This window comes from Phodopus roborovskii, unplaced genomic scaffold, assembly GCF_943737965.1.
Source record: "Phodopus roborovskii unplaced genomic scaffold, PHOROB, whole genome shotgun sequence".
NCBI lineage: Eukaryota > Metazoa > Chordata > Mammalia > Rodentia > Cricetidae > Phodopus > Phodopus roborovskii.
In genome coordinates, this window is record NW_026126433.1 from 48,177,285 (window position 1) to 48,202,869 (window position 25,585).

At 43.1% G+C, this 25,585-nt stretch overlaps 1 protein-coding gene across 1 annotated transcript in view; it reads left to right on the forward strand.

Moving 5' to 3' along the window:
* The window catches only part of Kif26b (kinesin family member 26B), a 395,922-nt gene that overhangs the window by 348,234 nt on the left and 22,103 nt on the right, over positions 1-25,585 (forward strand). Inside the window, exon 10 of the mRNA XM_051186394.1 lies at positions 5,784-5,943. Coding sequence (XP_051042351.1) covers positions 5,784-5,943 — 160 coding nt within the window. The remainder of the gene's footprint in view (positions 1-5,783; positions 5,944-25,585) is intronic.

Here is a 25,585-nt window from a genome sequence, read left to right on the forward strand (position 1 = left end):
CAGCTAATACTGGGCCTCTGATATATTTGTTCACCTTGCTTCCTCCTGGGAAATTGGACGAGGCTGTCTACATATACATGAATGAATATACATGGACAGGCATCTGTGCATACACTCCTCTGGTCACAAGAATAAACAGTCTCCTTCATCTTGGCTTTCTGATAGTAGTCAAACATTCTCTTTACAAAGGTTATGGAATGGCCTAATTCAGTCATGTCCTACCCAGGGCTATATCGCTATATGTCTCTAAGGATATATATTCTGGTCAGTAGATGTGCTTTCAAGTGGGCGGGGAGCCCCTGTCTTAGTCAGGGTTTCTATTGTTGTGAAACGACACCATGACCACAGCAACTCTTATAAGGAAAACATTTAATTAAGGTGGCTCACTTACAGTTGCAGAGATTCAGTCTATTATCATCAGGGAGCATGTTGGCAGACGCTGCCTTTGGGGGGGGGGCACTTTCTTTCAAACCATCATAGCCCTGGTTGCGGTCTCCAGCAGCAAAGCCCTGAACAGGAAGATGGCTGCATACTCCAGTACTCCCAGCTCTCTAACCAGAGTCAAATATGAAGTGACAGTGCTGACTCTGTGCTTGTATCTTTCATCTCTCCCACCATCAGTGTCAGAGCTGCCTCACCTCAGGATGGAGGCAAGGGAAAGAAACAGTAACAGCAGAGTTCTCAAGCCTCCTTCTTCCAGAAGAGTCTCCCCCTCACAGCTTCCCAGACTCTCCTTTCTGCATAGCACTTTCCCCCTTAGAGCCCCAGAGCAGCTTTTGTCCTATCCTGCCTTACATTTTTATCACCCATGCTCGCTGGGCTCCACCAGGCTATGTACTTCCTGAGAACAGAAGACTCTGATAGTCATCTTGGGTCTCCATGATGCTGGTCCTGTGCCTGCATGACAATGCCATGGAATGTGTGTTGTGTTAACCCCAACTTCCTCTACCATCTAGCACAGCTGGTTTCAGAGAGCAAGACCAGCTTGTTTGGGTTTTGAATTATTAGGGGATAAAGCATACATCTGAGTATGCATGGAAGGGCTACTCCAGAGATGGGTCCTGAGGACTTTGGTCTGATTAATGGTTTCATGACTTGATTGATTAAAAATTTGAATAGCCAATTGAGAGGTGGTAGAAATCAAAATAGGGGGCCTGATTAGAAAAAGCAGGTAACTAGGGGTCCTAGTTTTCAGGGACAGATCTTGGTCCTGGCCTCTGTCTATTTGTTTATGCTTCCTGGCTACAATGAGATGAGAAGTCTCCTCCACCACACATTCCCATCACCATGATGTCCATTCTTGTCTCATGTTGGGGCCAGGTGACCATGGACTGACACCTATGAAACTGAGCCAAAATGCATTCTACCTTCTGATCATTTGTTTTAAATATCTAACATAGCTTTAAACTACCCTCATACCAGCAGATGGTATGGGTGTATTATACTACCAGAAGTTGGTTGGTTCACAGAGAAAGTCTGCTAAAGAAGGGAGTCATTTCAAAAGATACATCTGAGTAACAAATGTGTTATGTATTCATGGGCCTTAGGGACATGTAGTGTGAACTTCCCTTAGAGATGAATTTTTTAACTTAAAGCTCTAACTTTCATGAACAATACTGATTTTAATCATTTTTTCCTTTTACTTTAATATTTTAAAAGAGATTCAAGAATTTAAAAGACCTATTTGCTGCCAACTGGATCCAACCTTTTTCTGCCTTCTTTTCATATTTTTTCAACTCTAATTTCTACATGTATATCTAACTTGAATCTTTTCTTTAAAATACCTTCCCAAAACATTAAATTTAATTTATACGGAAGTGTTCAAACTCCTTACAAAATACTATATTATTGGTTTCTGTATTATTTATATTTCACTTATAATAAATGCAAGTGTCATAAATATTCGATCTTCTGGAAGATATGGAAGAAAAGTGATAAAACAAAGCATCCATATGCATTTGGTATGCCGTGGTTGTCAGTCAGTGTTTTACTGGGCAATGGGGAGTGTAACCAACTCAGCCAGGTGGGAAGACAGTGGTCCCTAGACTTTTCAGCTCCTGGCAGTCACCTGGAGAACTTTTAAGTGAATCCCAGTGCCCATGCTGGACTTCAGCCCAATTAATGAGAATTCCTAGGAGTGAGAGGCAGGCAGAGGTAGTAACTCCTTGCTGGTCCCAGGTGATTTCAGAGTGCTGCCAAATTGGAAGCCACATTGATGCAAGATGAGTAAAAGGCCATGCATGTTTTACAGCTCACTGTTGGTTTCCGTCTGACTCAGCTTTACTTTTCAGTGAAATCACAGGGTGATTTTCTTTTTCGGCGTGTGTGGGTCTCAGTTTTCTCATCTATAATTGCAGTCCAATTTATGCATAATGCAGGCATTAAGTGGTATTAGGAGAATTACTCCCTGTGGGGAAAATAAGGCATGTTGGTAACTTGGTTTGGTCCAGCTCTAGATTTAAAACATAAAGAATTTGGAGCTGAGCTGGAGGAGTGCTTGCCTAGCATGCACCAAGTTTGACCCCAGCAGCATGTAAACTGGGTGTGGTGACATATGCCTGTTGCCCCAGCACGCAGGAGGCAAAGACAGAGGCATCTAAAGTTTAGAATTATTCTCTGAAATAGAGCAAGTTCAAGGCCAGCCTGGGATACACGAAGACACTCTAAAAAAGACCAAAGTGGCTCAAGACAGATTCAACTGTGTCTTTTAACTCTTATGTTCTTGAACTCAGAAATCTGAGATGATAAGGAACCTGTGTCTTACCTGCATTAATCATCACCCCTTTTGCTCAGTCATTGTCAAATTACTTTCTCCCTAGCCACGTGCAGTGATACAGACTCTTAATGCTATCAAACAGCCCATGCCCACTGACTTCCCACTAGTCTAGATCTAGCACCATTTGTGAAAATCAGATTCTCTGACCACCCGAATGCCAGTGGTACAGGGCAGAGAGCAGCTTTTTCCATTCTATGAGGGTGCCTCTCATATGAGTCATGCAGGTAATTACAGGTATTTTAGAAGGAAGCTCTCCAGCACAATGTAAGCCACCTTTTGATCTCTGTGTTCTGTTTTACTATGTGTACATTATACATTTTATTCCATTACATAAAATGGACTATTAAGTCTGGAAGTCCAAATTGGTCTCTGTCTTTGCCCTTTTATCTAGGTGCGTGAGGAATACCTAAGCCTCCCCTGTCTATATAATTGGGCTGCAAAACAGATGGTATTTTGTTTAAAAATAACGGTTTCCCTAGCACATCATTGCTGTGAGCCAATCTTGCACGATCTGAAATAGGATAGAGGAGAAGTAATATGGCCGCCCTTTTAAGGGGCTGTTGCCCCAGGGACAGCTGAAATAAACAAAATGAACTTCATTCATGTCTGAAGTATAGACAGAGCTGGGGGAAGTGAAGGGCTGAGATTCAATGCTGCCCTTCCTGGAATATTCACCACTAGCAGCAGGCATGGGAATTGAAGGCGCCAAGATGATTCCTTCAAGTTCTTATCCAACAGCAAATCCATACCATGCCCACATGAATCGTCATTGAGTTCTTCCTACAGGTGTTGAGGTTCCCAGATGTGTATACCCGGGTACCACCTGAATATCCCTCACATGAAGCCAGCATGTTGGAGTGGGTGTGGAGAGTATATGTATATGTGTGCTAAAGGAATACATCTGTCTTCCTCTGTTGTTCTCTGACTTGCTTCCTTGAGACAGGGTTTCTCTCAGTGAAGCCGAGCTCACTGTTTCAGTTTGTCTGGCTGGTCAGAGGGCTTCTGGGTTTCCCTGTCTCTGCCCCCATCCCACCCTGTAGTGCTAGGCTTACAGGCTTTCATGGCCTGGTTCCTTATGTGATTCAAATTCAGGCCCTTGTGTTTGCATAGCAAGTGTTCCTACCCAGTGGACCACCTTCCTAGTTTCACATTAAGGAAAATATGCGTTTCTTTCCCCTTTGTTTTGGAATGATGCTTATTTCAGATGTTGACTGTTTATTTGACAATTTTCAGTCTTTTAAAAATGTCACTGTGCTAGCTTACTTATCTCTAAGGGGAAATTGTCCTGTGTATGGAATATTCTTTGTTCTGTGTATGGAATATGCTTTTGCTCCTTGGGCCGTTTTTCTCCCTTGCTCTGAGTGGTGTGATTATCATTGACTTCATTTGATTTGTTCATTTTCCTTGTTCCCAGGGTTTACTGAGCTTTTTAGACTTGTGGGTTGGAAGTTTTCATCATCTGGGAAAAGTTTGGACTATTATTTATTCAAATATTGCATCTGTGCTACACTCTGAAAATCCAGCCGTGTGTATTTTAGACATCTGAGGTTGTTCTGTAGCCTTTTTAATTTTCTACCCATTGGTCTCTCTCTGTGTGTTTGTTTTTATTGCTTTTATATTTTTTCTCTATTTCATTTTGAAGATTTATATTGATATATTATCAAATATATTAATATTTCCTTTTGTTAACGGGTAATCTGCCATAAACTCTCAGACACAATCCCATCTTTGTTTTAATACTCTCTTAGAAGTTATTATATACACTTTTATTTTAATTGAGATAGACCTTGTTATACAGCCCAGGGTGGCCATGTCTCTATTTAATCATTAAACATTACACAGACTGTCATTAACTGGTTTTCATGGCCTTCTATGTGGATCCTAGTAGCTTTGCTTTTGTGGGTTTCTTTCAAATAGTTCCTCCTTGTCGGGCTCGACTGCCTGCTTTTCTCATGCCCATTTACCTTTTCACATGAACTTTCAGATCTTCTGGTCTGACTATTGGGAACAGGCGCCTCTGCCTTTTATTAGCAGTTTCTCTCACATACATCTGCTAATGACCATTCTGCTGGGGCTTCCAGAGACTGTGCAAATCCCCCAGGTCTTTCCCTTCTAGTGTTCTGTCTTGTACACGGTTGTTGCCTTGGTTTCCCTAGACTCTGGCTTTTATCTCTCTTGAACTCAATGGGTCCAACAGGTTCCTCTACCTGGGCTCTTTGTCTTAACCCGGGAACTCTCTCAACAGAGTTAGCTGAGACTAGGAGAGTTTGCCTTATTTATTTGTTTCATGTGTCTCAAGAGTCGTTCTTCCCTGACAAATGTCTAGTGTCTTAAAAACAGCTATTTTATACATTCTGTGTATTTTTGGTTATTTTGGTCCCTGTTACTTCATTGCAGCCAGAATTCATGGGTGAAATTCTTAATTTTTCTGGGCTTCAATTTTCTCATCTGCAAGAAGAGCATGCTAGTGTTTGGATGATTTTGTGTGGGAATTGAATGAGATGGATGTCTGTACACCTGGCAATTGGCAGGCACTCGGCAAATAGCTGGGTCTTTCCTGCCTTTGCACCTGGAGCTTACATCTTCCAAATTTCTCCTGGGGTTACCAACCTGATTCCTGGCTGAGCTTTAGGTTGGCTACCTGACAATGACAAACTGGAGTAGATAATCACTCCAGAGCTGCTCAGGTTTTAACTAGGTAAGTTTCAGAACTCCGTTATCCAGAGCACAGTCCAGTAAAGCCCTTTACCCTCCTTCAATGAACCATCTGATCTACAGGAAATGTTTGGAAAATAAATGACAGTAGGTTTTAGAGGCATGTGGGATGCAGTGGGCGGAGTTTAAGAGCACTGATTCTATTTGAAACCCCAGCTTGAATTGTTTGTGTCACCAAATGCTAATCTTTTCCATTCCTCAAGCTTCCCAAAGAGCTACACGAGGGAGAGACAAGGTGCTAGCCAGAACTTACCCACTCTCTTTCTCCCTCTTGCCTTCTCCCCTGTGCCAGTGTCTGGAGGTCGCAGCCGTCTACATCTCATTGATCTGGGCAGCTGTGTGAAAGCTCTCAGCAAAAACAGAGAAGGAGGTTCAGGCCTGTGCCTCTCGCTGTCTGCTCTGGGCAACGTCATCCTGGCTCTTGTCAATGGCAGCAAACACATCCCATACAAGTAAGTGGCTCTCCTGTTGAACAGCAAGATGGTATGAGCAGAGTGGGTCTCTGTCCGGAGGACTGTCCTGGGAGAGGTGCTGCTAAGGGTCAGTCTGAACAGGGTTACGAGTTACGAATTCAGTGACAGAGATTAGCTTTAGCTAATGATGGTATAAGACAGTATAATGCATCATTCTCCAAACTGGAAAATGTTGCAGATGCTTAACTCCAGCACGGTCATATAAAGCTGTGTCAATGGAGGCTGAAGACTTCCAAAGACAAAATGAATTGTAGGACCTGGTTGGCTTCCATTAAATGAGAATCATGTCTTTGAACCTGATAATTTCCTGGGTCATCATGCAGATACAATTCAAAATGCCACCTTGTTATGAGATCACTCCTGTTTTAGTCCTACAGAGTGGAATACCTTTATGATTTTAGTAAATATTTGTTCGCTCAAATTGTTGAGTTGATGGTGGGAGAGCTAGTTAAATGTAAGCATATGAAATTTTTTGATTAGGTAAAGTAACTTCTTTCTGGCTGCAGTTTGGTTCCACTGTAAACAAATAGGGAAACACTATGAGTTGTTTTTATTACTAGCTCAAGGTCTCTTGTTAGATTAAACATATCTTTGACATCAGTTGGTCCTAATGGCCAACCATCTGCCCTCTTGGAAGAGCTGACAGACTATAATAGAATGTGACCAACCCCTCCAGACAGCTTTCTGCTTGATTCCAGGAGTCTCTTCCTAACATTTCAACCACACAGGTGATGAGAAAATGTTTCCATATTGTATGTAAACAGACTTAACATAAATGTTGTGTCTTTGTAATACCATGTCATGGAGTTGTTCCCTGACCCTAATAGCCATTAGATGCAGACATAAGCTTCCATCAGTAACCCTGATCCTGCCTAACAAATCATCAAGAGCTTGCTGGGCAGCCCAGTGCTCAGTGTCAGAAAGCATGGTGGTCTAGCAAGACATCCAATGACCAGGCCATTTGTCCTGTCATCCTTTGGTCTATGACTGTGACTGTGCATAAGCTTTGCTCTGACATTTTCTGGGATTCTCAGCCATAGCCTAGATTTAGTTTTTGGTGTCTGTGTCTCTTATTTGCAAACTGATTGATTAATCAACTAGAAACTATTCTGTTTCAGAACAAAGGAAGGTAAGACGAAGACTTACACAAATCTGCCAGGCAATTGGTGACAAGATCAAACTGTATGGCTTTTCCTAGTTTGGGAGACCTTGGCTATTGAGGCTACATGACTGGCCAGTGCCTGTTCTCAGCAAGCTCTGCCTGATAGCTATAGATTGCCTCTGCAGAGCGGGCTGTTTGGCCCAGCAGGATGGTCTACATTCCCTTCATCAGACCACAGCCCTCCAAAGCCATGCTTTGCCATATTATGTTAGCATACTAACCTTTCTGGGCATCAAGCCTTAGCTTTGACTTGGCTTCCCAGGCAAAGGGATCTTTTTTTAGCTGTAAGGTTTTCTAGTGTTCTGTTTACTTTCAGGGGAGAAAAAATCCCAGAAAAATCAAACTTTATTTTTTTGCTCTCTCCCATCTCTCCAAAACACAAAACCACACTGTTCTTCATATGTCACCCTAGACAAGTCTGCTCAGAAGTAGCCTTACTTGTGCTTGCTTCTGGGGCATTAACTGGAATGTGCTTGCACGGGATATAGCCTGTCTCCATTTCTCTTCATCATTGTACTGGACTATTTGTCATGTGAGCAAGCAGGAAAGTGAGTTGGGATTCATTACCCATTCTGGGTGCTCCCATGGGTACCCTAGATGTGTCCTGAATGGTTCTGACTCTGCAGATGATATTACCTTCGTGGATGACAGGGGCAGGAGCGGAGTGAGTCCCCACCTCAGCCTTTGCTCAGCACAGGCTGCCTCGCCAATGCCAGTGCCATTCATTTATCAATCCTAAATGGTAACACCATTCAGAAACACATATGGGGGAGGCAAGATCAGCAAGGGCCCCAACCCTCTAGTCAGCTCCTCAATGGCAGAAAGCACAAATTGCTCTCCTCTATCTCCAGGGAGCCTCACACCCAGGGAAATCTGTCCTCATTCTGAGGTTTCTGACAGCACATTTGCAAATCTCCTTCCAGGCTCATTCCTCATAGTTGTTTGCTATTCCTCACCATTTCCTGCTCAGCAAGGTGCTAGGAATCCCCACAACCGATGGTGGGGAGCAGAGCGGGTGAACAGAGGTATTGGAATGGCTCTCATGCTGTAAACCAGTGTTCTGTATGTCCACCTCTGGAGTTGGTCCCTGAGGAGTCATGGCAAGGATCTGTCAGGGTGAAGTTGGCTTCAGCTAAAGTAGTCTGATGTCTCAAAACTTTCTAGTGACTCAGAAATTCTAACCACAAGCTGGCTCCTTATGAGAGAGCTTGGTTCCTTTTAGATGCTGTCTTGGGATGGGTACAAGCCCCAAGGAAGCACATCCTTCATGCAGTGGTCCCTCGAGCTCTGAAGCCTGTGGACTCTGTTTATAACTGGCACTCTAATAAGCCACAGAATCCGCTATGAGCAAGGGTTTGTTACAAGACTTTCAGAAGCCAAACCAGTGCACTTGGGCATTTGCAAAACAATGAAGCTTTTTTTTTAAATTACGAATTAAGAATTTTAATTAAGAATTAAGACTGTTAAAGAGACAAAGGAAGTGTAGCACCGTAGACCAGGCTGGCCTCAAACTTACAGAGGTCCCCCTGCCTCTGCCTTCCTAGTGCTGGGATTAAAAGTATATGCCACCACAGCCTGGTAGCAATTTCTTAAAGCACAGTTCCTTCATGGGTTGGCAACTGGGAATGTTTGTGAAGGAGGACAGGGTGCTTGTTGATTGGATAATGAGAAAGGGGTGGGGTGCTGAAGAGATCTCCTGTGTGGGCCTAGAGCAGTGGTTCTCAACCCTCCTAATGCTGTAACCCTTTAATACAATTCCTCAGGGTGTTGTGACCCTTAATAATAGAATTATTTTGTTGCTATTTCATAACTAATTTTGCTACTGTTATGAATCATAAGTAATAGATCTGTTTCTGATGGTCTTGGGTGACTCTGTGAAAGGGTTCTTCAATCCTAAAGGGGTCCCAGCCCACAGGTCGAGAACCACTTCCCTAGAGGGTCATTGTGTCTCTTTGACTGGTCTTCTCTGTCGTGGGAGAGTTATAGTCTGTGTGGAAGGTTTAGAGCTTGTGACACAGTAGGGTCATTGGCTGCTTACAAGGGTCTGTCCTGGAGTGAGTTCTGGAGGCTTTTCATGAAAATCCTCTTAATCCCTTTGCTATTTAAGGAATTTAGGCCTAACATCTCGCATCTATCTGCTCATTTGCCAGCATTGTGTTTGTACCCATCTCTAAACCATGGGTGTTTATTTGCCAATGTCTGTAATGAGGTCTTGGACAATCATGCTGTGACACTCTCAGGCTGTGTCTATTTCTGCTGCTCTTCTCTGGAAACTTGGAGAATGGTGCCACACAGCCACCTGTGATGCAAGCCCTGCTTAAGCTGCTGTGGGCCCGAGATCCCCATTTTTTCCGGGTAGTCACTAGTAACCTCTGGGCACAGCCAGCTATGCTCGCTCCCCTTCCCTCTTTATGGCTGAATGGCTCCACCAAGCTTGAAATGCATTGGGCCCAGTCTCTTGGCTCAAACATCCAACCATGAGCAAGCACCCGCAGGCAGTATCTACTTCCGGAAGACTCCATCTCACCAATGTGCCAGAAACATCCTTGCACAGCCTGTAGTGGGAAGGCTTGGGTTGGCTTGCCTCCTCAGGCTCCAGTGGGGTTAGGAACTGACATTATTCTGAGGGCAACGGAGCACCTGAGCACAGCTATGCACTCAAACCATCAGGCAGCACTAGAAACAAATTCGAGTCAGTGACTCAGAGGGGTGGGGGAGACTGCTTCTCCTAAAATGTTAATACCCTCCTCCTTTGAAAGGCAGTGGGGAGCAGCTGCCTGCTATCAACAGGTGCAGCAGCAGGGCTGCGGTTTGGGCCGCACAGGGCCACCACTGCATCACAGGCATTCTCCCACCTGGCCTGAGAAATCGCATCACTCCTCCTGCTAGTGTCTGGGTAGATTTGGGTTTCTCTGCTTTCTAGGAACTGGAAACTTACTCTGAGAGGCTTGGGAAATTGGAAGAAGTGTGGGAGGCTGGGAGTAGTGACCTAAGCTGCTGTTAGCCATGATGGTCTGTTCCCCTGATGTCACGCAGTCCTGTTTCTATGGATTTGAACGTAGATTACTTACAGGTACCATAAAATTAAGTAGATATTTGCCAGGAAAAAAAATGCAAAAGAATATCAGCTGGAAGATTGATTCAAGATAGCATGAAATTGGGGAGAAGCTCCGTGTAAGGGTCTTTGTGTATAAGAGAAGCACACATGTGCATATTTAACCTCCTCTAAATGCACATTAATGCTGGATTATCTCCTCCTGATTTACGGGGAGAACATCAATTTAGAACTATTTGCACAAACTCCGGATACCAGTTTATAGCATTCCCTGTTTAGAAATAAAATAACCAAAGTCTCAGGTTGCCAGGCAACCACAGCAGTGATAATTCTTGGTATTGCTGCTTTAAAAACATTCATTTTTATACATTTTAATGACTGTTAGGAAGCAAGGAGAGTGAGCTCAGAGCATCTCTGGAACACAGAAAGAAGTTTTTTTTTTTTTTTATGAGACTTTTCAGCATGCCACTCTCTTTTATTCCTCCCTCCTTGCCTCTTCCCCGGCCGGTGGTATTTTCATAGTTCATTACAGAATTTACAGAGACCGTTATTATTTTCTTAACAGTCCAGGCAGCAATTGTCTGTTGATTAACTCCCCCAGCTTGAAACACGAAAGTCATTAGGGGAGAAATGTGGTGTGCGAAGCTATCAGGCTGCAGCTTGGGCTCTGTCGTCAGTTGTTATGTCCCAAGTTTTGGTCCATTCTTTCTGTTCTGGAGACCTGAACTAGGAGCAGAGTGTTGGACCCCCAGTGTGGTTAGGACCTCTGGGCAGCAACACCATCAAGGGTGAGCTTTTTCTCTGCCCGCTGCCACTAGGTACCCCTAGATGATGAAGCACAATGGCTTGAGGACTGGGTGGGAGCCAGGAGACTTCTTCATTTCCTGTCGGGCTCCAACTTTATCTTCTGTTAGCTGACCTTCCGAGGTTACCAATGGAAGTCTCTTCCTTCTAGATTCTGAGTCAATACATTCAAGAGCGAACGGGAACTGAAACCCCAAATCCTGTCAATTCCAGCACAACAGAGGGGGCTCTCCCTGCTTCCTCCACAGAGGTCACAGGACTCAGACTCAGGTCAGCAGCACTGGGTCCCTTCCCCAGACAGTTATGGTACTCCCGGAAGGAAATCAGGGTGGAGTCAGGGGAAGAGGGAGACAAACAGTTGGAGCTGAGCAGCTCATTCCTGAGTCCCCATTTACCATCCCAATGTCAGACTCCCTCACTCCCATGAACAAAGAGGCAGAAACAAGAGTAGGATTTCCCCTCAACCTTTCAAAGAGAATAGAAGCTAATTTATGAACTGCCGGATCAGAGGAAGAAGGAGAAAATTGTTTCCAATACTTATTTTCTGGCTTTTCGGCTACATGGCAGGCAGTTAGCACGACGTATAAATTGCTCTCCATGTTTCTAAATGAGAGCACAGTGATAATACCTCTTACAATGCCACTGAGGCTATTGTAAATGCCTTATGGGTGTCTATTTATGACTGTGACTCAACCACCAATCTTATAGCAAAAGCTGGGAAACTGAGGCACAGAGAGGTTGAGTTCCTTGTTCAGGGTCACACAGCTGTTAGGTAATACAGCTGTGTCACTGCCTCCCAGTGTGTCCCTGCTGCCTAATGTGGTGCCTGGAAGGTTGTTGATGTCCAGTGAGCACTTGTCAACACATGGGAAATGTCCATGGATTACATGCATCTGTACAGCCTGAGTTTAGAGGCTCAAAAGTGAGATATGGACTGGAGAGTTCAGTGTGTACATCCAAGTGACTTCCTTGACTTCACTTGTTTCTATGAGCATTAAGCTGAGACTGGTGGCCAGGAGCCAGGGGCAGAATGGAACATGGAATCAAGAAGAAAAAGGGAAAGTCCCTCATCCCAAACCCAAGCCATAAACCAAGGATTGATCAGATGCCATGTGACAATGCTAAGAGCTGAGTCTAGTAACACAGGCCTGTAATCCCAGCTTTTGTAGAGGTAGAGGCAGGGGGACTGCAAGTTCAAGGCCAGCCTGGGCAGCTTAGTATGAGATGCTGTCTCAAAATAAAAAGCAAATCCGGTGGTGGTGGTAATCTTGTTTAGTGGCTCAGTGGTAGAGTGTTTTATTAATATGGGCAGGCCAGATTCAACCCCTGGTGATGATAAAAACAACAACAACACACACATACACACACACACACACACACACACACACACACACACACTATGTTCAGTAAGATGCCCTTGACCTAGAACTTGTGTGCAGGGACAACAGGGCTCTGAAAGCCTGCAGTGGAGCCCAGTGGCCTGAGTGCCCCACTTAGCACCAGCTATGGTGCAAGTTAGCCAGTCTCAGTCACCTCACACCCCCATCAGTAATAAAGCTGAATGGTACCCCATCACACAGCCTGCCTACTTTGCCTGGGGGCTTCAGCAAGAAAAGTTGGTTGGTTTCCCAAACTGGAGAGCTGGGTGCTGCCCACAGTTGACAGATGGGACTATGATTGTGGGTTTCCTTCCCTGGGATGGCAGTGCCTGGGGGACTCCTGAGAGAACAGGTTCCCAGGCCCCTGTCAGTGGGAGAGGTAATCATCCTTGGGGCCCTGAAGTTTGGCTGCATACCAGGCTATGTAATGAAGGAAGAAGCAGGAGGTGTGAGTGACGCCAGGGGTCACCGCACCTGGTAATGAGCTTCCTCCAGCATCTGCCTGAGAGTAGAAGAAGCATTGGAAACCTCCCCAGGTGCCAGACCAGACAATCACTCTCACAACTGGAATTTGTCAACTTTCTTCCTCTGAGCTCCTAGAGAAATGTGGTGGAGAGGGACAGCTGTGGTTTGTAAAAGAGATGATGCCACCTGGGCTGGCAGAGCCACACTCAGGTGAGGCCAGGGAACACAGATGCCAGTGCCCCTGCTGGCACTTGAGAACCATTTCAGTCCTCATTTTCCACCTTGAAATTGGGATTTCATTCTCGTCCTCCACTCCTGGAACACACTGTCTAGGAGACCCTTTGAGAACATATGTTTCAAAGGTGCAAAGGCCACTGTGTGAGCATCTTCTAAAGTTTTATAACCTGGGTCCCACGGGCACCATCATAGCCATTATCCACTCTAGCATGTAAAGCAGGCACTTCTTTCAGCCAATAGATTATAAATTCCTTTCATTACATTGGAGCCCACAGCCCACCTGCGTGACACAGATCTAACAGGGCTTAACTCTAAACTCTCTGTTCAAGACTGAAATGAGACTAAGGCAATGAGGGACTCACTGAGGTTGAGGGGTTGCTCAGGAGTAGCTGCTGCAGAATCCCCAGTTTCTTCTGTTAATCCTATCAACTAGAGTGCCACTCATTTTATACAGACATATCCTTCACACATGACAAATGAGGTCAGCCACACTAGGAAAAGCTCCGAGGCAGAGCCCATGTGTAACATGCTACAGAGGTTGAAAACAACCATCTGTGTGGACTTAGAGAGGGGGCTTTCTTCTGAAGAGCTTTACATGGCCACATTTGATAGAAATTCCATGTTACATTTTAGACCCTGCCTGGTTTATAGTATATAACTTCTCTTCGTGGAAGTCTGACCTGCAGAAGGATTCTGGCATACAGGAACCAGAGTTCAAGGGACTGGTTCCCTGGGATCTGAGGAAGGCTACTAAACACATACAAGAAATAGCTGGAGAAATCTGGAGCCTGAGTACAAATTTTATTTTAACCCACTTACTCACTTCGATCACTTCTCCATTCAAAAGTATTCACTCGGTCTTGGTAACAGGCAAGGCATTTAGAGGAATACAGTAAGTGACAGTTCAGGAGCACAGAGGGTAGGGGCCAGACATGAAACACCCAAGTATGATACAAGATAATCATATGCACACCAGCCCCTAGCCTTCACAAAGGGAAGAAGGAGTAGAGGAAGGAGCTATGACAATCTGCTTCCTCCGTTGATGTGGCTAAGTCTCCATCTCTCTCCTCATTTGCCTACTCCTACTACCGACGCTTAGCCATGTTTTCCTGTCTCCTCACCATCCATCCTGCAGAGCCTGAGCCCTCCGCAGCTGCTCTGCCATGTGCTCTACTGATGTAGAGCTTGGCTGGTGATAAACTACTGAGCTAATCGAGACTCCAAACCCACAGCCTATTGTTATCCTTAATGATAACTAATTGTCATATCACAAGTCCTGTTCATTACTAAAAGCAAACAGCTGAAGGGGGAAGGCTTGGGGTTAGTCTGGGCCAAATCACAGAGGAGCCCAAAATGCCCTTAGGCACTCAGAGGGCTCCGTGGTTACTCAAGGATAGCTTGATTTAGGCACAATTAGGCATTGAAAGGGATGGAGCATACAAACGAGTCAAGGCTTAATTCATTAAAAAAAAAAAAAAGTCTTGAACATTAATTGAGCTTCAATCAGAGTATCCAACCATAAATTCTCACCTGTTTCACAACTGGTTCAGGCTCAATTGAGCATTAATAGATTTTTTTTGGGTCCATGCAAATGAGGTGATAATTCATTCTGTTGTGTAATTGAATAATTTTCAAATAGATTTATTCATGGGAACAGTTAAGTTGTACCAAGTTGTCTAATGTAGCTCGTGATGCTTTAACCAAAGCAAAGCCAAGTTTCATTCTGTCACAATAGAGACTTCTATAGGGACAGAGATGGGTCCAATGGATTCATCACAGGTTTGAGGAGCAGTAGACCCTAAGACACTTGATGTTCGCTCCACCTTTTACAGCCATGACCCCAGTTGTTATTTGCTTTTGTTTCTCCTTTCTTTCTTACTACTACTTACAAGTAGGGTCAATAAAAATTTGCAGGAAGTAATTTCTCAGTTTGGCGGTCACCATTTATAAGCATCCATTCTCCCATTTTGTGCCCTGACACACCAGCCTTTCTGGGAGTTCAGTATATCAGCCTACTTGTTGAATTCCAGGCCTGTGAGAAACTCTCTCTCTCTCTCTCTCTCTCTCTCTCTCTCTCTCTCTCTCTCTCTGTGTGTGTTTATGTATGTGTCTCTCTCTGTCTCTGTCTCTCTCTGTCTCTCTCTCTGTCTCTCTCTCTGTCTCTCTCTCTCTCTCTCTCTCTCTCACACACACACACACACACACACACACACACACACGGTTTGCAGCCCCTGAGGAATGACAATGGAGGTTGTTCTCTGGTCTCCACACGAATGTACTCAAACACATATATACAAACACTTGCATGATGTTTTTTAATGTGTGTTCCTTCATGTTCCCAGTGGCCTACCTAGGAAACCATCTTCTGTACAAAGCCTTCTCAGAGATCATCCCCACAATATGTTGCCCCAGAACAGTTCTGTCCACCTTGTCACAGCATCTCTTCTCTGAAGGCAGGCATCTCACAGGCACTCAGGCTGCATTTTATTTGTTTAGCATTACTCAGTCCCCTAGCCTATGAACTCATCAGGATAAGAACAGCCTCTCCCTCAGGTTCTCTATTGGCTTATACTCATTTGGACAGACCCAACTTGATTGATCTTAAACCATGTGTCTTCAGTAACAGATGAGAATCAACCAGACAAATTTGCTTGTGTGGTCACCCCTGTCAAGCTCTCTCTGTCTGATGCCCTGTGGATCATCGCTGTCTGCTTAAGCATACATATCAGTGCCCTTCTGGCTCCTAGGAATGCCTAACTGCATTTCTTTCTGAGACCTGGATGGCTTTTTCTTGGGTGTGAAGATCAGGGATCAACCAAAAAGCTACATAGTGGACAGTGGATAGTGTCACTCACTCTGTGCAACAAGCACACGCTCAGAAGCATAGACACACCCACATCTTCCCAAAAGAAGAATCTAGTGGGTAACAGTAGATTCTCATTCTGAACCAACTTTTTTGGCTTTTATTCACTTATACTACCTGATTGGTCTGGTCATGGGGTTTTCTTAAGCTAATACATTTCAAAACGTTTTAATCTGTTAGCCACAGGATGTTAGGTACAACACAGAAGTGGGTAAGGGCTGGCTCTTTAAGGGACTAAAGATAGCCCAAGTATAACGAGGCTCAGGACCTGCAATGATCCAACCTCTTGACAGTCCCTGAAGGTCTAATCCATTAGTGAGCGCTATAAGCAGTTCCTATGGGAATGAGCAGCTTTTCTGAGAACTTTCATTCACACAGATGATCCGGGTAAGGGAGTTGTACCCATTCCCTGTCCTGGTGTGTACTCTAAGTTCACAGGCCATGTTTTGTTACCAGGCTTTGATAGACTCCTGTGTCCACACGTTTCCTGATATAATTTGATAAGCCCCTTGCCTGATTTGCTGAACTGTTGGTCTGTGCTCTTCCTGCCTAAACAAGATGCAGAGTCACTTTGCTTCAGCAATAGCTCTCTCTCAAATTAGGCAAAGTGCTGTTTTGTAAATGGAGTCACTCAAAGCCTGAAAGCCACTGTCTGATGTAGTATGGAATATTTTGAGCAGTTGTGGCTCTCTGCTATTTTTCCAAAAGTTTTAGTTGTCCTGGGAAATCCCTCTACCCCCTGTTTTGATCTTTGTCCTTCATCTTTACATGTGGACTCCCGCCCTCTGATACCATTCTCAAAGGCTGGTTTCCTCTGTACCCCATTACCTGTTATCCAATCCCCAAACCACCCTTCCCGCTTTTCTGCTATATTTTGTCTTGCTGTTTAGTAATTTAAAGTTGAAGGCTAAACCGAGTTCTGCTTTTTAAACATGGCTCAAAGCAGAAATTGGTCATTCCTGGTCATTTTGTTGTTGTTTATTTTTTTTGAGCATCTTAATTTCCTTAAAGATGTTAATCAACTTTTTGTTGTTTACTTGAAGTCCATGTGTGCATCTCAGCTGCCATCTGTGTTTCCACCGGTTCTGTTCCATGGTGCCTCAGGACGGTGTGTGTTTATTTTTGTCTGGGGACTGTTTCTTTGTATGGACATTTTATTCATGAGACCTGGATAGGGAGGGTTTACTTTACGGTGTTTGTATCTACTTCTACGAGGTGCCAGTTAAGGATAGTCTAAATTGTGTTCTCAGCTTGAAATATTTTGGACCACCCAGATCCTAAGACTCGAGATGATCAGCCTGCGTATGATTCAGACTGAGGTTCCAAATTCTTAGGACAATTTCTTTGCACCGTTTAATGCTGGGCCTTTTGTTTGGTTGGATGGTTTTTGTTTCAAGAAAATCACGTCCTCAGTATGTGAGAGGGACATTTGTTGAAGGAGAATTTCTTAATAAAATGTCCGTATGAGAGGGTCTGTCTGAGGCTCCTGTCTTCTGCTACACATGCCAGCCCACCCCCAGCCCGGGCCACATAAAAACCAAAGCCTGTGAGAGCACCTGGCTGGCAAACAGCTTCCTGGTGAAAGACACTGTCGCTACTCTGCTTCGTGTCAGCTGTTCCTTTGACTGAGGTTGCCTTACTCTTTTGCAAGCTCAACAATGCATTTAATATGATTTTGACAGCCATCCACGTTGTGTAATTGTGCCTGGAAAGCTCTCTCTAGGTACCCAGCTAGCATACTGCTCTGTTTCTTTGTCACATTCTCTCTCAGTGCTTATGGTAGTGGGACCTTCCCCAGGTGGGGTCTTAGGGGCGGAAGTTAGGTCACTGGGAAATGACTGTCTCCTATCAGTCTCTCTTGCTTCCTGGTACCCAAGGGGTGATCAACCTTGCTCACCCACACACTTCTTTCACACCTTACCACACTCAGGCCAAGGTGAGTGGACTGTGGGCTGAAACCTCTGGAACTGTGAGGCAAACGAACCTTTCTACTCTTTAAGACGGTTACAGTATTTTTGTTATAGTCACTGAAAGATGACTATACCGTGACAGTGGTATTTTCCTTAACACTGAATCTTTTCAACTATTGTCTTAAAACCACAATATAGATTTTTTTTGTGCATGATAACACATAAAATTATCTGTGTACTTTGGTAACTGTGGCTTCCCTTTCTCTTGACAGACAATCACAGTTTAGCTAAAAGTATTAGAAATGTATATGTTTCACAATCTATAATATGTTTGTTTCAACAGGATGTGTTTTTCAAATAAGAAAAAAATGTACATCAATTTCCAGAAAATAAAAAGAACCACAGATTTTTTTTTTCATTTTTAATCATATTTTATGTACCTTGAACACTTGCCCTCCATATCCCAGGATCCTCTGTTTACAGGTTTTGTTTTTAATAATTGCAATTCATGACCAGCCATAAAGCCCAAGGTTTTCCTCTTTCAATTATTGGATGCTTGATTGCAGATTACAATTCATTTTGGACAAAACTCAATTCTAATTTAGATGACTTGTTTTCAAAACTTTAACACGCAGAATGAGCCACAAAGTCTGCTTTGTTTTGTTGACATTAAAGCTATCAGCATTTTTATGTTATCCCATTTTATTCTTTAAAATCTCAATTATTTTTCAAATCCAGCCAATGACAGGAAACATAGAAAGAACCGTGTGCTCCCTTGATGAAACAGGGACATTAAGATCCAGCTAGGCCTCTCATAGACATTTTCCCATTCAGTTGCATCCTGATGGAATCTAATGAACTTACACAACTAAAGCTCATGTTTCCCTGTGTAGACCCATATATCTGCATAGTTATGAACTGTGTGAGTGTATTAGACATTCATTCATCAGAAGACACTTTTCAGTTTAACAGGACTAATACTGTAAAGTGAGACCTCTTGTATACCACAAATCTCTCACATGTATCTACCAAGCCTAGGATAGAGGGCCAGAACGTCCACCCACATCACAGGCTGGTAATTCTAATGGTTTTTTTTTTTTTTTAAGTGATAAATCTAGGATCCTATAAACCAACACATCTGGCAGATCAGGACACACAGGCTGCCTACTGGAGTCCTATACATCTCATATGTTTGTCTTTCTAGGGCAGATAAAGAGCCTGGCTATCGATGCATGTTTGCTGAACAAAACACTCCAAAATTACCTATGTATCCAAACACACCGCTGTGTATGCCCATGGAAGGGTCTAAGAATGGGGGCCCTGCAGAGCTCTTTAACAAGGTCTTCCAAAATCCCATCAAGGCCTAAAGGGAAAACTCAGCAGTTATGAGTGCTTGCTTGCTGCTCTTCCAAAGGACCAGAGTTCAGTTTCCAGTACCGACATCAGGCAACTTACAACCTCCTGTAAATCCAGCTCTAGGAATCCAATGCCTTCATCTGGCCTATGTAGGTACTGCACATACATGGCATATATTCACACAGTTACATAAATTAAAAAAAAAGTTTTAAATCCCTAATCCCACCATACATGATACCCAGAAGTCATCCCAGCAAGCACTGCCCTTGTTACCTCCTCAAATTTAAGTTCCACTTGCTCTAAAGAGGAATGTAGCCAGGAAAGACCATGTCACATGCATGCACGAATGGGAAAATGGCCTTTCACATTTCCTAGCTGGTGACTGGGAGTGGCCTACTAGTAATAAAGACAGTATTGGATAAGTATCCTTGAACAAAACAAAACAAGTGTTGGAAGGATTTTGAGCCACAAATACAAAATAAAATAAGTTAAAATGTGAATCTAGAAAAGTGTTACACAAGGATGAAGATCTCCTTATACATCCAAAGATACTGCCAAGAGGTTGCAAACAATGGACAAAATAAGAAAATAAAATTATTTTCAGAGAAAGCTAGCCATGGTGGCACACACCTTTAATCCCAACACTCAGGAGGCAGAAGCAGGCAGATCTCTGTGATTTCAAGGCCGGCCTGTCCTACATAGCAATATCATCCAGCCGGGACTACATAGTGAGATCCTATTAATATTCATAACAACAAAAGCAACTAAACAATGAACAAAGAACTTTAACAGACGTTTCCCCATAGAAGACATACCATGGCCAGGAAGCACATGGAAACAAACTCAGTGGCACTGGTCATTAGAGAATGGCTAATGGAGCCTCAGTAAGACCTGGATCCATGTTGGTTAGAAAAAAAGGTGAAAGGAGGTTTTAGATAAGAATGTGAGAAAGTAGTAGGCTTTATGGTAGCAGGATGCCACAGCCCTCCTATAAACACATCCCAAAACTGAGTGCTTCAAAGGACATTGGTCAGAAGCCAGGCTGAGAGACAAGACAAGGCTCATTCCAACCCTGAAACCCTCCCAAGGCTGACTTCACAGAAAAACCATTTGTGGGCCTTTGAGGCTTAGTTCAGTGGAGGAGTGCTTAACTAGTACCTGTGAATCCCTATGTTCCGTCTCAGCACCATGCGAGCACTAACATGCCCCCTATACACACACATACACACACACACACACACACACACACACACACACACACACCACACACCACACACACCACACACACACACATCACATACACACACGCTCACACACTGGTATACTCACACATTTGAACACTCACCCATTCATGTACACACACACATGCACACATACACACTCTCACACACACACACACCACACTTTTGTCTTACCCATTCTTCAGACTGGGCTGAGTCCTTCCTGACAGGATGTATTACTGGCCCCTGGCCTCTCACTGTAAGCATGTGTCATTTCTGGGCTACGAGAGCCCAGGGATGTGCAGCCTATGGGCCAGAGAGGAGAGAGTATGACTAGTACAGGGAAGATCAGAACACAGCCAAGCATTTGTAAAAGAAGAATCCTGGGGATTCATATTCACATTTGTCCTCCACTAATTAATTATATATAGGAAACATAGCATGGGCCAACTTGACTCTAAAGACTAAAAATAGTCATGATCCTAATCTATGTAGCCATCATGCCCAGCTACCATGCTGATACTGATCAACCTCTCTTCAGTCTTTTGCAAAGAATGTGTCAGGAAAGGGACTCAGGAGTTTCTAGAGCTACAAAGTAAACCAACCACCATTCATACAGAGCCTGGGATGTGCTGTCTCATGTTTGTTTGTTTTCCTGTGTGTGCTGGGGGGTGGGATGGGCAGAGATCAATATCGAAGTCTTCCTCAATCACTGGATACCTTCTTCCTTGAGACAGGGTCTCTTACCGAATCCAGAGCTAACTGAATGTGCTAAACTGGCCAGCTTGTGAGCTCAAAGAGCCACCTGTTTCTGCCTCTCCAAGACTGGGATTGTAGATACATACCACAGCACCTGGCATTTCTATGCAGAGAGAGGGAGGTGAAGATCCGAAGTCAGGTCCTTGTGTTTGCCCAGCAAGCAACTCTATCAACTGCTTCATCTCCCCAGCCCAACTCCACATAGTTCTGATGTCAACTCTGAAAAAGATCACAAAAAGAGGCCCCATCAAAACACCACCTCCAACACATACTTCATATGCTTTTGCTACCTGAAACCCATATTGAAGCTCAAAGGAAAGCAAAAGAATAAAAATATTCCAGACACGTAAGCTTAGAACTAAGGAGACCCAGGAGATCATAGAATAAGATAGCAAGCAATATGGTGGGGAGACCTGAGAGAAGACACTGGGTAGAATAGGATTTTGTTGCATCAAAGGTTCCATTTGTAGCCTCGTTTTCTTTCTTCTCAAGAATTCTGTAAAAACCCAAGGGCAAGGACAAAGGTGAACAGAATCAGAGAAGTGCCTCTAGGTTACCATGACAACGTAATAATTGACTCCATCTCTATTCCTCATCAGTCTCTAAGTCTAGTTTAGATACCATCAGAGGTCTCTGACATCAAGAGCATGTACCCCTGACCCAAGGATGATGGAAATTGGAAGAAAGCAAAGTTTCCAAAGAGTACAATGATCTCATCTTTAAGAAATGTGATAGCCACACTGCAGATGGCTCCTAGTTCTGCCTTTTGGTAAAGCTGCCATAGATCATTGCAGGGGCTAGTTCCCAAGTGTCAGGAATGTAGAAATCTCTGTAGCCAAGCTTTGACAACCAATGATAATAAGACTTGGACTAAATAAGATTTTTAAAGGAAGTGAAGAGCTAATGTGAAAAGTGTCAGGACAGTAGTCATACTCTGGCTGTAGTGATGGTTGCTATTAATCTGGTCCCGAGGTAGACTAATTAACAATCTTATCTATTGTAGAGGAGTGTTTCATGCTATAGGTCTTGTTGCAGCACTAAGTATATTTTCACAGCAGTCCTTACTTTGCTGATATAGGCAATTTCTGGTAGTTCATTCACTCAAGGGATAGCTGTGCACTTCCTGTCCTGTTTGTCTGCTAATTTGATGTATTGGTTGCCCTTTTTATTCTTTGGGGCCAATTTTATTTAACGTGATGACATTCCAAGTTCCTGGTTATGCTGAAGTGAATATTAATATATTATGTAGTCTTTCCCATTCTGCCGTAAAGCCATTAAGTATTATATATTGTCTAGGTAAATACAGGTCAAATAAAAGTACAGTTTCCACTATGAAGGTTCTTAGAGTCATGTTAGAAAAGCCAGTGAAAGTCAGACAGAGCTCAAGGTTTGAGGGCACTGTTGCCAAGATGCAGCTCTACCTAAGATTTATGGTTATTTGGGTTCAAGGAGATGAGACAGGGATGAGTCTGCATTTCACTTTTGGCACCAACTATGTAGTTGGCAGGTACCACAAGCCACCAACATTTGCTAGAAGAACTTCCAGTACTCATGGCTCTTATTACACAGGAAGACTGAAGTCTCTATAATCAGTAGCTCTCGGAGTAGACATATGGGGCAGTGTCTGAGAAGGTTCCAGATGTAAGTCTTCCAGCAACCTCAGGGTGTGTTACATCTGATGTGACAATATGCACTGATATCACCATCAGTGATGTTGGCATGAAATATGGCATCTCCAACTATTCTTATGGCTAGATAGAGCAATTTGCCACATGGTTGGCCCCAGTCCCAGAGTGATTGATATCTTGTGGCCCAAAGCCAGAATCCTAAACCCTATAGCTGATCTTTAAAAATGGCAGGCATGGCGGGCTCACTCTCCCCTAAAATTGGATGTAGACACTGGCCATCTTAAACAAAAATGGTTCTAATGGCTGCCACAAAGTTCATCTCCCACAGTTCACAGCAAAGAAAAGGTCTTTGAGAGACAAGGCTAAATTATTTGACGTAAGTCTGAGCACAGAGGAGGTGATAAATTGGGTGACTGGGGAGCAAGGGAATGTGTCTCAGTCAATATAGTGTGTTACAAGCAGTTTTTCCTGCCAGCGGGCCCCACAGCCCCAAATAACACACAGAGACACTGTATTAGATACAAAGCTGTTGGTCAGTTACTAGTGTTTCTTATTGGTTAGCTCTGTCTTAAAAAGTAACCCAATTCTATCAATCTAAGTATTTCCATGTGGTCTTATCTTACTGGAGAGAGGGTCTGGACTTTCTCAAATCCCTACATTTGACTCTCCACTACTACATCTCCCAGAATCCTCCTTGTCTCCTAGTCCCACCTATCTTGCCTTCCTATTTGCCAACAGTGCTTGAGTCATTAACCAATAAGAGAAACATATTTACAGAATGATAACTCTCATCAAAAGTGCTTGCTACAAAAGTTCAGATCTGCAGCACTCCTGCCCAAGCTGAGGGAAATAGAGACAAGCAGATCTCTGGGCATTGCTGGCCATTTAGTTTAGTTGAATCAATAAGATTCAGGTTTGACAAGAGACTGTCTCAAAAACTAAGGTGGAGAATTGAGGAGAACACCTAACACAAACCTCTGGCTTTCCATGCTCACTGTGTGCACCAAATAATGAAGGTTATCTAAAAATCTGTGGGCTGCCCTGGGAAGATGGTAAGTCTTCCCAAGTTAAAAGACAATGGCAATCTTTTTGTTTGGAAGTGCAATGATCTCCCCTACGAGAATCTTTTCCACTTTATTACTTTAGGGTTCTATAAACATGTTTCAGTCTTAACCCAGGACTGCATTCTGGAGTTTGGGAGGCTATTACTGATTCTGAGTGTGTGGATTCTTTCACATTTTGTATGTGGTATCTGGGTTCTAGAGCTGCAGAATGAATGATTCACTGAGAAGAATGGATATTTATGATACATAGAGTAATTTAGATTGTACATCATGGCCATCACTGAGTGGCATCCTTACTTACACCTGTGAGAAGGAATGGGCTGTTAAATAAGGTAACAATGGAAGGTTTCTGTGGAATGTATACAGTTTTGTTGAGAATTCCATACTGGTTAAACATGTTAATTGCTATAAATCTTATTGAAAACCATCTTTGTAGAGTGCATTTTTAACTAAAATTCAAGTTACAATGTTTTTGCTTCTTTGGTTGGGATTATTCATTATCTATAGCTAGTCTTTTATAATAAGAAACTTGATTAGCATAAGTTTTACCTTAATTGAATAAGTCAGACAGCAATGTCTAGGACCAAATGGAATCATGTGGCCCAAACTTCACACAGGCTTCATCTCCCTAAATACACAGTGCTAAACTGCTGAAGTTATGGCTCAGATTTTACAAACTCTGACTCATACCTGCAATGTTAAAACATAGCTTTATAAACTCTTTCCTCATAAGTGCTTCCAGAAAAGTTCATAACTGCTCATCATGTGCATATTTATTTTCTGTGTTAGCTTTTCATTATTGTAACAAAGTGCCTGAGATAATCAACTGAAAATGAAAAGGGTTGCTTTGGGCTAACATTTTCAGGGTTTCTAGTCCATGATTGAGTAGCTTCATTGCTTTGGGCCAGTGTCTCATCACAGTTTTAAGTCTTTATCCATTTTTAGTTTGTTTTTGTGTACCGTGTAAGGTCCAATTTTTCTCAGCACCATGGTTTATTGAAGACATTGTCTTTTCTCCTGTAGCCTTTTCTTGATGCCTTTGCCAAAAATCTGTTGACCATATATATGCTTGGATTTATTTCTAAGCTCAGTACTTAGTTATGCCAGAACCACACTGTTGCAACAGAATTTTAAATCAGGAATTGTAGTTCTCCCCTTCATTTTTCTTTCTTGTAATTACTTAGCTACTTAGGGTATGGGGATTTTTTTTCTATTTCTGTAAAGATTCTGTTGAGATGTTGATAGGTATTATTTGGTGTGATATTGACACTTTAACTGTATTAATTATTTTACCCATGACTCTGGAGTCTTTCCCATTCATTTAAATTCTCTTTAATTTCTTTCATAGATTATTAAACTTTCTGGTGTATAAGTCTTTTACCTTCTTTTTTAAAGATCTGTTTATTTGTTATATATACAGTATTCTGCCTGCATGTACACCTGCAAGCCAGAAGAAGGCACCAGATCTCATTACAGTTGTGAGCCATCATGTAGTTGTTGGGAACTGAACTCATGTGATTGCTGGGAATTGAACTCAGGACCTCTGGAAGAACAGCCAGTGCTCTTAACTGCTGAGCCATCTCTCCAGCTCCCATATTTTGCCTTCTTGATTAAATTTGTTCCTAAATCAGTTTTTTATTTTTGTGACATATTAACATTTTTTGTATATCAATTTTCTCATGTGCGAATAAAGACAGTTTTATTTCTTCCTTCCCAACA